At 41.1% G+C, this 14,808-nt stretch overlaps 1 protein-coding gene across 1 annotated transcript; it reads right to left on the bottom strand.

The window, feature by feature from the left end:
• Nucleotides 1-451: 451 nt before the first annotated feature.
• On the bottom strand, nucleotides 452-10,215 carry LOC117494638 (E3 ubiquitin-protein ligase TRIM21-like). Its single transcript, XM_034145569.1, has 10 exons — nucleotides 10,091-10,215; nucleotides 9,209-9,440; nucleotides 8,549-8,924; nucleotides 8,033-8,128; nucleotides 4,316-4,549; nucleotides 1,976-2,123; nucleotides 1,855-1,881; nucleotides 1,690-1,754; nucleotides 1,340-1,456; nucleotides 452-1,235 (listed from the first exon to the last, which is right to left on the bottom strand). Exons 1-10 carry the CDS (start codon nucleotides 10,101-10,103, stop codon nucleotides 831-833), a joined length of 1,713 nt encoding a protein of 570 aa, XP_034001460.1. The 5' UTR covers nucleotides 10,104-10,215; the 3' UTR covers nucleotides 452-830.
• Nucleotides 10,216-14,808: the final 4,593 nt, after the last annotated feature.

Here is a 14,808-nt window from a genome sequence, read left to right as displayed (position 1 = left end):
CGGCATCATTTTGAAACGTGTATTACAATTAAATCACGGTCAAATATGTCCATCTTGTTGTAGTTGTAGCCTCCTTGCCAGCGACGCTCTCTCTAGTTTAGCATACTCAGCCCGACTCAGCCTCGTTGTCTCTGGCCCTAGACCCGCGATTTTATGAGGCCAGAAAAACTGTGAATTAGGACCCGCCGGCCGGTACTAGGCCAAGTGGAAACGCAACCAAAGACGGGCCGCTGACGTCACAGCCCTCTTAAACCATGCTCCGCGCTGTAGTGGAAACGCGCCATTAGACAGCTGATTATCATCTGTAACGATTGGCGATTTCATTATTTTGTGATTGGTATCAAGCCACTGAACACACTACATCACTGGGACGTCAGCCATTTGTCTTAGAATGATTTAACATATTTTTCAATACATTTCACTTGAATGGACAATTTGCAAAATGACACAATTTCACAGTTTTTGATTTGCGACATTTATTTTCGGATTTCACAATTTGTGTCTCAAGATGTTATTTCCCATTTTGTCTATGGGATAATGTTTCTCAGTTCATGCAACAATATTTAAATCAAAATAAATTGTCTGGTAACATTTACACGATACAAAATGATAAACTATGAAAAGAAAACAATTAATTATGTAAGAAATTGTGAGAAACCACGCTGCCATCGTTGAGGCTGTAAAAGTATATACAAAAATAAAAACTCAATAATTGTTGGCCTGTTGCAGGCTACTGTTAAATACTATTACAGTACAAAGAATCATATATAATATATATATGTAAACCTAATTTCTTGACATCACTTACTATCATCCTTTCCTATAACACCTCATAAAGCTGTCTCAATGGTAATGTCTTCCCTGACTATTCCTTCAACAGCTTCCACAGGACAGATGATCAACGGGGCTATGTTCTTCCCTTCATTTTGAAGACACGGGTTAAAGTAGGGGTACAGGGGCTCTGTGAAGTCACACTCGCTGAAAGTGTAAATGTGGGTCTTTGCGTCTGCGTCGTAGAAGGACACCGACCCTTCCTCGTAGTCCAGGAAGACGCCCACCTTCCGGGGAGTTTCCTGAAGGTGCAGGGCGACCGAGGGTCCGGCACAGGCTTTGAAATCACTGCCTTTTCGCAGAGAGATCGCCCAGTAACCGGTGTCAGGACGAACCGTGATGGTCCCCTTTCTGTTGATGGACTCCCTCGCCACTCCAAGATCCCACTCTGATTTATCTGCAACCTGAAACACAAAGTACAGAAAATATGATCAGAAAAAACCTGTACCATACTCATGCCTAAACTTTGTACACTGTGATCTTAAGGCGTTTTTTCGTGTTTTCTCACCTGGACAACCCAGTAGCGTCTTCCCGATGTGAAGCTTTGTTCCCCCAAAACACTGACGCAGAGGTTAAAACGCTGAGGATTGTCTGGGGTGTTCTTCCTCTGCTTGATGACGCTCGCCTGTGGATCAACACAATCATTGTTACCATCGCTAGCAAAAATAGCCTTACCATAGTCCTAAAAAACCATCATATTGAGACCCTTTGCACCTGGTTTTCTCATGCTGTTTTGAAACCCCACCCTCACATTACCTGAAATGTCTGAGATCCTACCTATTCTAAAGAACCGTGAGTTTTCATAGGAAGACTTTGCTCTCTAAACATTTAACTGAACCTCATCAAATCTGACAGTACCTTCTTTTTGTCTGGAGACAGGACCAGCCAGCCTGAAGCAGTCTCAGGATCGAGAGTGACATCAACTGCCGAAACAAAGAAGAATACAATGAGTGAACAAGGTGAACTTATCACGCTTCAATTAAGGTGATGAAACGAAAAATGGAGGCGTAACAGTGAACATACCTGCGTACTGATTCATCTTGTCTGCTTCTGCAAAAACAAAGAAGACGAAGGTTACATTTTCACAAAAAATGTTGGTCATTTTGTGAAGAAGATATGAATTTCCTGACAACATTTTACGGACCTTCTGCAGACAGTTTTTTCGCCAGTTCCTTGCAGACGTCCATAAGCTTGGTCACGGCTCTTGTCATCGTCCCCATGCAGTTATCTGAGTGAAAAATCACCTCAGACCACTCTCTGGTGGGTGGGAGTAGACTTGCAGACGGGAAACTCTAAAATGACGAAGGACAGATGGGTTTGTCAGTACACAGATCCTGTACTCAAGTAGAAGTACAGATACTCTTGTTTAAAAATACTCTGGTAAAAGTAGAAGTACGACTAAACTTATTTACTCAAGTAAAAGTAAAGAAGTATGGGCTTCGAAATGTACTTAAGTAAAAAGTACCCATAACTACCAGCTGTTTTAAAGAGTACCTGACCTCCCTTTATATTAATGAATGTTTCGATGCTGAACAACGGCAACATGACAACGTTTTCATTGGTCGATCTTCTTTAGAGAAGACCAGGAAATGATGGATACACGGATCGTGTTCAAATCAAGCCCCCCAGGAAGTGCTCTGGACTCTGTGCCCAAAATTCGTTGTGTCCAAACGGCGGTACTGCAACTTCCGTATCAGTCCATGACGTTACCCGGCTCAAAAATATTTTTTCCCATTGACTAACATGGGGAAAGAGACGTCTGTAAATCGGTGGATAATTTTTTTTTAACTAAATAAACTACCCAGTATGAACTATTTTATAGCCCTTATTAGAATCATTCGGTCATTAAAGTTGTAAAATGCACTAAAAGCCGAATCTAGATTTATTTTCTCTCATTCATTCTAGTGAGCCGAGAGTGGGCGCTCGGGGGGCGGGGCTTAAGGGGCAACTCAACTGTGCATGCTCTATGAGCGCACATACGGGTTCTTCTGCTCTGACAGCCAGGCATGACGGGTAATCTCTGACGTTTCGCTCTCTCAAAAGTTGGGCCATTTTGCCTTCATGCGCCAATGAGCAGCTCTCATAGGAAAGAATGAGACCCCGCCTCCGACGCTGTATCCAGTTCTTATTATGCAACCCAGTCTCATGGCATTTCGTGTTATAGTCACGAAATTAATTTAATCTATTGATTCGTGTTCACCAACACGATTTTCCCCTTTTTTCCGTGTCACACAGAACGACTTTAAAAGCAATGTATTTCTATCAGTAGTGTGTTTCGTGCCTGCACCACGTCTTTTTGTCCGGTAGGGTCTTGGAAGACCAGAAGCTGTGTGGTTCATAAAAACATTTTCTTACTCAATATCAAGCCACGATTATTGTTTTTATTTTAAATTGTATAATGTCTGACTTTTCTTGCCGTCCGTGAGGAAAATAAATGGGGCTCAGAGCCTCAGAATACTGAAATCTGTATTTTTTTAAATCTTTTTTTTCTTCTAATTTGTTATTATTTACATTGCCTTTAAACTCGTTCTGTGTGACACGAAAAGAATGGGAAAATCGTGTTGGTCAATCAATAGATTAATTTCGTGACTATAACACGAAATGCCGTGAAACTGGGTTGTATTATACATCCATGGTAAAAATCAATAGGCACGCAATGACTCTAAATAATAATGTTCACGCCACCAAACACAGATTAAAACTAAAGAAAGTATGTTCAAAATGTAAGAAGTCAAAGTAAAAAGTCGTCAGAAAAAGAAGTAGTGGAGTAAAGTACTGATAGCAGAAAAATGTACTTAGTATTTGTACTCCACTACTTCCCACCTCTGTGTTTAGATAAGCTATTACAGATAATGTTTACCCTGTTTTCACTTGTAATGCTAGGCTAACCGTCTGATAGCTTTAGTCTAATTTTCAATAAAAGGATTGGCCCCAGTTTGCACCTCTTTTGAATAAGCATTAACGATAACATAAAATGAATACACAGCGATAACCCTAGCTAAGCCTTTTGAATTAAATCTAACAATATCTCATGAGGGACTCAACTTTGGGCTAACTGTGTGTGATAACAATTAAGCTACAGCTAGCAGCTAGTTAGCTTAGTTTAGCATGATGACTGGAAACTGCGATTTTTCTGTCCAAAATCTGAAATTCTCTACCTATGACAAGACTTCATGATTTATCTTGGCCATTTAATATTCCAGCACATAATTCCCCTTCAAAACGAAGATATGCCATTTTTACATCTTGTTTTGTAGACAAGATTTAACAACATAATAAATGCTAAATCTTCATATGAGACTTTCATTTGACTAGAATTACAGCATCACCCTATTTTCAGCTTGTGTTAGGGTGCAGTTATGTTGATAGAGACCTGTTAACTTGACATTTTCAGTAAATTAAGCAGTAATATGTAATCTGTATTCTGTATACGGATTCGTGAAATGTTACCGCTGCACATGTAAAATGAGTTGAGGTATCTAACCTGCAGGAGGTAGAGAGGGCTCTGAGAGCGACCCAGCCTCTGCAGATCTTCACTTTTCGCCTGCAGATCTTTTATCTCCGTCCCCAGCTCTTTGATCAACTCGTCGGCTCTCTTTTCGGCTTCTTGTTGCTTTTCTTCCAGCTCTTCCTCCAGCCCAGCTTGGTGTTTCTGGATGACGGCTATCATCATGCTGCAGACCTGAGAACTGCTCTGTTTCTCCCACTCTGTGATATTCTGTCAATTGAAATGATAAGTGTAGAAAGAATATATATTATATGATCATGGTTTGCAAGCTATGCAAGTTTGTTCATCCTTCAGTGTGATTAAATAAGACCTTTGTAACTAGGGCGACCAGGTGTCCCGCTTTGTGTGGGACTGCACAGCATTTTGATCATTTGTCCCACATTTAGCCGATGTCCCGCATTTGATTGACAGTCGCCCGTCTTAAACAAGGCTTTTATACAAAGGTGTGTAGAAAACGAGAGGACTATCATCACCATTAGCTGTGTCAGATGTCAATCAATCAACAGTGAAATGTATTAACTTATGGTAGACGGTGCAGGGCAATTCCCAGAGAGTTATTGTCAGATTTGCCAGAATCTTTTTTAAATTGCACACCGAGGTGAATATGTTTTGAAGCGACGCTTCACCGAAACTCACAAGAAACGCCTGGCTTATGAGGAAAATATCGATCTATGGATACATTCCTCCTGAAACCAAAAGAGATGAGGTAACAGCAGCTGATTTAATTAACGTTTAGCACACAGTTCAGCAGACTGGCAGTAAACTAGTTTCGGTAATTATTTTCTGGTCATAATAATTTGTTATGTTAATTCCATTCAAAACAAGTATAATTAATTCCTTCACTTCCATAGTTTGTGCAAACATTAAACCAAAGTAAAGCGTTATTATTAATATTTATAAGCTAATAGTTTAATAGAAATGTTTATTCTTAAGGGTTAGATAGACGTTATATTATATACATCTAATCTAGCTCTTAGCAAAGCAGTAACATGTCCCGCATTGTCCCACAAAAACGTCCTATTTGTCCCACATGTCGCTTGTCCGCACCTGGTCACCCAATTTGTACCATGAATGTACACATGTCTGTTTGCAACGTGTTATTGAGCATAGGGTTTTGTAACATGTGATTGTGAAAGGTCTAAGGCAGGGGTTCCCAACCTTTATTGTGCCAAGGACCGGTAGATACATTAAAAAAAAATCGCGGACCAGGGTTGCATTCGAATAGTCCATTTAGCTTAGGAACCTTCCTAACGGAGTGAAATGACCCGGAAGTCCCTCAGTGGCAGCCATGATAAGTGCCGTTCGAATTCTCTAAATTAAAAGGAAAGGAGGTTTCAAACTTCCTTTATAACCTCCTTTAGCCTAGGAACCACTGGACCTCCCTAACCGAAAGGAGAGGAGAAAATGCTGCCCCACAATGCCTTGCGGCCGCAGCATTTGCCGTCACACAACAGTCGGCCGTTCACGGAAACAACCGATTATGAACGAGAAATTATATCATGAAAGTTACGGTGCTTATTAAGCATTTTAAAACGTATGTGGTAAGTTGCCAAAGTGCTTTGTTTTGAACGTTCATCAGTATTATAATCAAAAAGAGAAATATGAACGTTAGTTTTTACTGAAATGATCAAATAAAGTCAATTTTCATTTCACAGTCTTTACTGAGCTGTGTGGGGTTTGTTCAACTTGTAAAAGATGTTTGAATGGTGATATACACAGTGATAGATGTTAAGGACTAACGTTTATAATAAATACATTTGTATTGATTTTAAGATCTTTTCATACAATCATATGTATTGGGATCATTTGTATTAATGTGGACCGGAGGGAGAGGGTGACGAGCATAAGTTTCACTTTCCTTTTTTTATTTCAATTTCAACTTTGGTCATGAAGAATATGTTTCTCTGTTGTCCCCGTTCATAAAGCATAAAACAACAGCATCAGAGCACGGTGCAGAGTCTCTAGATGAGTTTACAGTAGTCCCTCGTTCTTATTAAACATCCATGTTGTAGTCCGCTGTATAGAAAACTGTAGTTTCCATAGTTTCCCCACAGCAGCAGGCGCACATTTATGACCTCTGCTGGCGCATCATAAACACGTCGGATAGTGAAAGTGCAGTCGGATTCTCTAAAGTGCCGCAGTCTCTTCTCCTAAATCCTTTTGAATTCTCCTATCCACTATCCCTTAACCCCATGACGTTTCACTCCGAGGTCAAGGAATAGACGATAGGGTTAGAATTTAGGAGCTGTTTTTTTGGAGTATTCGAACGCAACCCGGTTGTCAATTTTAACTGATTTTAATATTTACTCACCACCAGCAGGTAGCAACAGAGGCTAATTGTATGTAACAGCCTGAACAAATACTAGAACAATATGCATCCAAAACATATTAACAAAGTTTAAAAAATAACCGGTGTTGTTTTTTGGTTTTTCGGAAAACCAAAAAACCGACGTTATTCAGTTTTTAAACCAAAACGGGAAAACAGATAAATCAACGTTTTGGTTTTGTTTGTATGATTTACGGATAATCCAGTGAATGCTGGGAAAATGTCGTTCGTTCCGGTGCACTCCCGACAGCATTTAGCACTACATCGAGATTAAGATTAAACTAATTTATTTTGGGAACAGCCGCATATATGCCGGTGTCGGACAGACACACACACACCGAACACACAGAGCTGAGCTGAGCAGAGCACATACACACACACATCATGCGCCTTGGTGACTGACTGGACATCTCCTTCATAAAACTAATAAAAGGGGGAGTAATCGGGCAGTTCGATGTGTGTAGATGTGTGTGTGGTTAACACGGAGCAGCCTGCAGTCACTCTTAAACTGTTCTGATTAAGTTAAACACAGCGAAGGCGGTGCGTAAAAAGGCACAGCTCTTTACCGAGTATACGTCCCGCTGCCTCCTGATGCTGCAGCCATCTCATGAAGGAGGGTTTCCTTCTATAAAACAGCTGCGGGCAGCAGATCGTGAGAGTCCCGGACATTAATTCATAGATCAAGGCAGACTGGTTTACTCTCCTGTTTTGCCAATCCGGTGCTTAAACAAATAGCTTTACACCCCTGGCCGGGTTGTCTCCTGTGCGCTCCTCTTCCTACTTGGCGCACCGGTAACATGCTCGTGCGCACAAGAGGCTGAGACCTTAGGCTGAGCCGCCGAATCCCTCGGAACATCATAAAAGCAATTTTCAACGGTTTTCTGGTGAAAGATGAACTAGCTACTGGATGAAATAATATGACTGGTGGCATAGGTGCGAAAATTAAATACTTTTTGAAAAAAATATTATGATAAAATATTTTTATATATTTATAATTCTGCAAATATTACGATAAACTCACAGCTATTTCGCGGCCCGGAAGTAACACCTCCGCGGCCCGGTACCGGGGGTTGGGAACCCCTGGTCTAAGGTATAGTGTTGTGTAAACCAAAAAGAGGTGTATAAAATCTGTGTGATTCTTCTCATCTTTGGACATGTACTCTTGACTAACTTGATGCAAGGTAATCTGTTCCTTATACAGCAATATGACATTTAAATTCAACCACATCTGTGTCTAAATGTTTCCTTTGTGTTATACTTTATTCTCCTCTGAGTGTTAAGATTTCGGATCTACGACAATAGCAACGTGTAAATGTACCGTAAAAAGCAGACCAACCTGACCCTAATGAACATGAATCCAGACTTACTTTGCTTAGATGCCCTGATTGTGTTATCTCTTCCATTTTTCTCTGTCTGGCGTGGATCATCTGTTCGATGCTGGACTCTGTGTCCTCCAAACAAGTCTGCAAAATGTCAAGGAGTGTTACACTTTTTGCAGAGAAGGGATTCAAGGCACTATCTGTTAAAATATTGCTAAAGAATTACAAAAACATAGAGGGAAGTGTCATGTCAAATGATCATATAATCATTTAAAACATATAGTCTTATAATCTGATTGCCTTTTACACTGTTAAATTGTATTTTTAGTCTTGTATGTGTAACAGACATATGTTAAGGACTGACATTTCACGGGGGGTAAAAGAGATTTGCAAATGGTTTAAGGACGAGGGGGGTTTAATGGTTTAATACTACTTTATTAAATATAACAAAAGACAGACTTTGTCCATGAATCATTTATCAGTTTCTCTCAATAATGTCCTCCACAGAAAGCAGGTGGAAAGTATTTTTAGTTTTAAAGGAAGATGGTCATTAGGTGTCCTCACCTTGACCCTCTTGTGCTCCTGCTCCATGCACACGGTCTGGTGGTGTTTGTGCTCCTTCTCGGTGCATTTATCACAAACGGGGGCCTGGTCTTTGGTGCAGAACTTGGTCAGCGGCTGCTTGTGGATCCTGCAGAGATGACTCGAGGAGAAGAGGGTGGGGTCCTTCAGCCGGTGCCTCTGTAACAGTGGGTCTCTCAGGTGTGGAGCCAAGTGAACGTCACAGTAAGAAACCTGGCAAGTGTTGCACGACTTCACCGATGGCGACTTGTCTTCTTGGCAGATGTCACATGGGATTTCGCCGGCCTCGGAAAGTGGGTTTAGGGATTGTTTCGTGCTTTCTGGTGTCATAGCAGCGTCTTCATCCTCCTTCTGTGGCCTTTGGATTTGAAAGAAAAACTGTTAAATCCAAATACTAAAACATTTCAAAGTCAAAGTCAACTTTATTGTCAACAGACAGAGAGATCGAAATACCGTTTCCCATAATCCCGAATACAAAAAAATACAAATATATATCAAAATATGTATACATACACAATTAACAGTACATATGCACACATTAAGACATAACTAAAAGCACAACAATCAATATATACAAAATAACAGTCACTTCAATGACTTCAATTTCATGGTTTGCTTTCCAAAAAAATATTTATCACAAACCTATGTAAGAATTTAATGATTTCAGCGTATCCTCTGTTGATCCTGAGCTGTGGACGCGTGCTGAACGTCTCCTTGCACAGCGGACAGTCAGGTTTGTCCTTCGTGTCCCAGAAGTCTTCGATGCAGTCCAGGCAGAAGTTGTGTCCACATGGGATGGAGGCGGGGTTGGTGTAGATGTCCAGACAGATGCAGCACTTGAACTGCTCCTCAAGTGTGAGGGCCATGTTAGTGTCTGTAAACAAACACACAGGATTTGTATCAATCGTGCAAAACTCTGGCATGCATTGCTTTAATTCGTCCACAAGAATAATTTTGCTTTTTCAAGAGAAGAGTGCCTGCAATTTTGGGTTATTTTAGATATCTATCACGTCCTTGCTATGCACATCTTTGATCATTTTCTATGCAGGTTTTTCTTAGTGTGCAACATACTGCCTCAATTGTAATAGTTGTACGGCTCCTGCTGTTTTTTTAAATAAAGTTTTATAACCCTGCATGAGTTTCAAAGACATCAGACATACAGAAAAATATCACAACAATATTTGTTTTAATATATGAATAAATACAAGTTAAATTGTTCTTCTTGCTTATCTTTGAATGCTTTTTAGACAAAAAAATAACAATTATTATCAAAAATAAACTACTATTCAATGTTCAATTACATCAAAAGTGTATTTATTCTTTAATTGTCTGTCATGCTAATGCCATAACAGCTACTTTATGTTCCTATTTCTTTTCCTTAATGGCATCAGTGTTAGTTAAATAATTAAACCTTGCATTGTAAAATACAAAATAATGGGTATTTCCAATGTGTAAGTGCCCTTTTTCTATTTGTTAACATGTTTTAAATATACAAAATGATGTTACAAATCAGTGTGTTCTTACCTATTTGCGTCATGTTGCTCGTCCTGATCCCAGAGAGATGCAGAGTGCAGAAAGCGGCTACGTGCAGAAGTTTAAACACTTCTCCTCACAGACACTCCTTTGTACGATTTTGATTAGTCACTGTTTGAGTACCACTGAGCGTTTCACAAGATTCAGTTTCATTTACCCGCAAATGGTCAACCAATCTGGTATTTCTTGTTAGTGGGCGTGGTTTCTTTTATTTAACAGAATTCAACTCTGATGCAACGTTGTCACGATAATGCAATGATTGAAACGTTGGCTCTCGGCTGCAAACCATCTACTATAACACATTTACAATTTCCTTGCATGTGTATTATTTAGCAGACTACATGTGAACATTAATTGCTGAGGATAATTAACGTGTGTGTAACGTCCGAGGTGTTAAGGCTTCAAGAATACTGCTGTGTAACAAAAACTCAGAAACGTAGTACTTTTTGGAGCGTCACAGATAGCGCCTCCGTTTATTTAGCGTCGGTCACACCACACTCTCTCCCACCACTCCAGGACAGACTGCGCATGCTCACAACACATGACCTCTCGACCCAATGCTTACATGTGTGTGAAAATATAAGGTAGAAAATCCCCGTAAATAATAGCAATATGTAGGATAATATGCCATGTGCACTTCTTGTGAAAAAGAGTATCATCTTAAATAAAATCAATGCAGAGATCCTTTGGTTTTTGTTATAGTAAATAAATACGCTTTTTGTTACACTTAACGTGTCTGGTCTCCCATCTTTGTTGCAGCCTATGAGCCAGGCTGTCACACACACACACACACACACACACACACACACACACACACACACACACACACACACACACACACACACACACACACACACACACACACACACACACACACACACACACACACATTCCCACTCGCCCATTTCAAAGCACACCATTGTACTATTGTGCAATTCTACAGAGTGACTCAGTTTGAATAACACATTTTGACAGACAGATTGACTTCTAGAGTATGTTCCTTATCAGGTCAGTAAAGTACATAAACAAATTCACACAGCATGGTGCACTGGAGAAAATATTGATAACGTCAAACATTGGTACTGTACTTTGTATTTGTCCACATACGCGATTGTGATACTGTAAATACTAGGGCTGTCAAGTTAACGCGTTAATAACGCGTTAACGCAAAAAAAATTAACGCCACTAATTATTTTAACTCGATTAACGCATGTGTATTTTTTGTCCTCGGCCGTAGTTTCAGAGCGCATCGAGTTTAAAATACCATCTACAAGCTGATGCTGACAGCCCCGCTCCTGCCGCCCGCTTGTGGCAGACCACACTTCCACGCTCACCGGCAGGCCCGGACTGGCCATCGGGAGGACCGGGAGGGTGTGTGTATGGTTGCGGTCGAATAGTCCAAAAATCAGCTCCTAAGTTCTAACCCTATCGTCTATTCCTTGACCTCTGAGTGAAACGTCACGGGGTTAAGGGATAGTGGATAGGAGAATTCAAAAGGATTTAGGAGAAGAGACTGCGGTACTTTAGAGCAGTGGTTCTCAAACTATTTTCAATAATGTACCCCCTTTGAAAAAAAAAGTCAGCCAAGTACCCCCTGATCAGCGCAAAAACTATTTGTTAGGGACAAAATGCCTATAAAGAGGTACATTACAGTGCTGCACCATCAGTGTCTGATTTATTAAAACAACAACCTTGTAATTGAGAAACACTTAAATGCTACATTTCAAATGTTTACAATCCATCACTAAATTCATGGCAAACCAATTTTAACATCATGCAATAACACTAAGACAACATTAGTTGAACTGATCTTTTTAATAAGTTGTACTTACAATTTAGTGGGAAACATGGGCTTGTGCTTCACTGAGGATCTTTGTCATTCTCGGTGACAGGGAGGCACCCGCAGTTATTACACTTCGCGTTTTGATATGTGTAAATCTATTATCTATAATATAAAACCCACACTGCTCAAACTTCGTTACTTTTCCTAAAATTGGTATATTTATTTATTTATTTTGGGGCGTGGGGAATGAAGAGAAAAAAAGATATGAGCATTTATACCTATAACCGCCAGACGGGATTTTGACCCCTCATATAAGCATAGCCTATATGGATAATGCTGAGCTATACTTTGCGGCCACACCCCGTTGCCAAGCAACGCTTATTGTTTAGGTGTCCTTTGATAAGCAGGCAGTCATATAATGAACTAGAATTAAGGTTCAAGGTTCTTTATTGTCAATCTGACATAGCTACAGAGTAATTATGTAGTTGAAAATCTTATGTCACAGGCTTCTCCAACAATGCAACATAATGACATAATAACAATAAGAGCAAGAGCAATACAAAAAGAAAAATAGTTATAAAATAAAGTGAGCATGTGGAATAATGCAGTACAAGTCTATATACAAGTTATTGGAATGATATATATTAGATATTAGATACATATTACTGAGTAGCAGATGAATGTTTTGAAGTTGTTTCAACAGTTCAATTGTTTAACAGTCTCACTGCCCGTGGGAAGCAACTGTCTCCGAATCTTCTTGTCCTTGCCAGGATGCTGCGGTAACGTCTGCCAGACGGCAACAGAAAGAACAGTTTGTGGCTGGGGTGATGGGGGTCTTTGATAATCCTGAGTGATTTCTTCCTGAGCCGCTGGGAGTAAAGGTCCTCCATGGATGGCAGCTCCGTCCTGGTGATGTGCTGTGCAGTTTTCACCACCCTCTGTAAAGCCTTACGATCGAGGTCGGTGCAGCTGCCGTACCAGGCCGTCATGCTGCCAGTCAGGATACTCTCTATCGTGCACCTGTAGAAGTTGCAGAGTATCCTGGAATCCATTTTGAACCTCCTCAACCTGCGGAGGAAGAAGAGCCGCTGTCGAGCTTTCTTGGTGATGGTGGTGGTGTGAAGAGTCCATGTCAGGTCCTCAGTGATGTGGACCCCAAGTAACCTGAAGCTTTTGACTCTCTCCACCGTAGTCCCATTGATGGCGATGGGGGCGTGTCCCTCTCCCTGCTGCTTCCTGTAATCCACAATCAGCTCTTTTGTTTTGCTGATGTTGAGATGGAGGTTGTTATCATGGCACCAAGATGTCAGGTTTTCAACCTCCTCTCTGTACGCCGTCTCGTCATCGTCTGTGATCTGGCCGATGACGGTCGTGTCATTAGCAAACTTCACGATGGTGTTGGAGCTGTGTGTGGCCACGCAGTCGTGGGTGAACAGGGAGTAGAGGAGAGGGCTGAGCACACAGCCTTGAGGGGCTCCGGTGTTGAGAATCAGGGTGGAGGATGTGATGTTTCCCACCCGCACTGCCTGGGGTCTGCCCGTCAAGAAGTTCAGGATCCAGTCACAGAGGGCGCTGTTGAGCCTGAGGTCTCTGAGCTTGATGGCCAGCTTGGAGGGCACAATGGTATTGAATGCTGAACTGTATAGTCAATGAACAGCATTCTCACATATGTGTTCCTGTTCTTCGGGTCCAGGTGTGAGAGGGCAGTGTGGAGGGTGAGGGCTATGGCGTCGTCTGTGGACCTGTTTGCTCTGTAGGCAAACTGCAGGGGGTCCAGAGATTCAGGGAGGGAGGAGGTGATGAAGGATTTGACTAACCGCTCAAAGCACTTCATTATGATGGAGGTGAGTGCTACTGGGCGGTAGTCGTTGGGGCAGGTGATTATTGTCTTTTTGGGGACAGGAACGATAGTGGAATGTTTGAAGCAAAAAACTAGCTAGATCTGATGGATTCATTTGGACATCACATAAACGCGAGTGAAGTAGGCTATACCCGGCCGTACGCGAGAGAGAGAGAGATCGATCAGGATCAGCTGCTGCTGACGGAGAACACGCAGCTACCGGATCACAGCTCCGCCGCTGTGACGGACCGGTGAGCAGAGCAAAACACACACTAAGAGTAAGATCTAACACACTTAGCTATTTTATCTACTCTGGAACTAGCTATACTAATTATAAATATGTGTATTCTTTACTGTCGGGTCACTTATTACAGGTTCAGTGAGCTGCTTGAAACTGATACTGACGGGCTGTCAGGAGAGAGAGAGGAAAAGAGAGCACCCCGTTTATTTTTCCCATTTTATTATCCAGAATTACTGTAAACTTTTGAATAAAGTAGTTCATCTACTATGAGTAGTTTGTTTAAATGTATTACTTGTGTTTTTTTTTCATTAACATAAAATAAATCCAACGTACCCCTAGGGGTCCACGTACCCCCATTTGAGAACCACTGCTTTAGAGAATCCGACTGCACTTTCACTATCCGACGTGTTTATGATGCGCCGGCGGAGGTCATGAATGTGCGCCTGCTGCTGTGGGGAAACTATGGAAACTACAGTTTTCTATACAGCGGACTACAACATGGATGTTTAATAAGAACGAGGGACTACTGTAAACTCATCTAGAGACTCTGCACCGTGCTCTGATGCTGTTATGCTTTATGAACGGGGACAACAGAGAAACATATTCTTCATGACCAAAGTTGGAATTGAAATAAAAAAGGAAAGTGAAACTTATGCTCGTCACCCTCTCCCTCCGGTCCACATTAATACAAATGATCCCAATACGTATGATTGTATGAAAAGATCTTAAAATCAATACAAATGTATTTATTATAAACGTTAGTCCTTAACATCTATCACTGTGTATATCACCATTCAAACATCTTTTAAAAGTTGAACAAACCCCACACAGCTCAGTAAAGACTG

The sequence above is a fragment of the Trematomus bernacchii genome, unplaced genomic scaffold (genome assembly GCF_902827165.1).
Source record: "Trematomus bernacchii unplaced genomic scaffold, fTreBer1.1, whole genome shotgun sequence".
Taxonomy (NCBI): domain Eukaryota; kingdom Metazoa; phylum Chordata; class Actinopteri; order Perciformes; family Nototheniidae; genus Trematomus; species Trematomus bernacchii.
Note: the sequence above shows the minus strand (reverse complement) of the source record. Positions and strands in the feature narration are given on the sequence as shown.

What these genes read in the sequence shown, in the direction of transcription:
- LOC117494638 (XM_034145569.1), bottom strand. An exon ending in AATCAGGGCATCTAAGCAAA is followed by an intron (nt 4,550 to 8,032) that starts GTAAGTCTGGAT and finishes TTCAATTGACAG; the next exon opens with AATATCACAGAGTGGGAGAA. An exon ending in CAAGATGAATCAGTACGCAG is followed by an intron (nt 1,755 to 1,854) that starts GTATGTTCACTG and finishes TTGTTTCGGCAG; the next exon opens with TTGATGTCACTCTCGATCCT.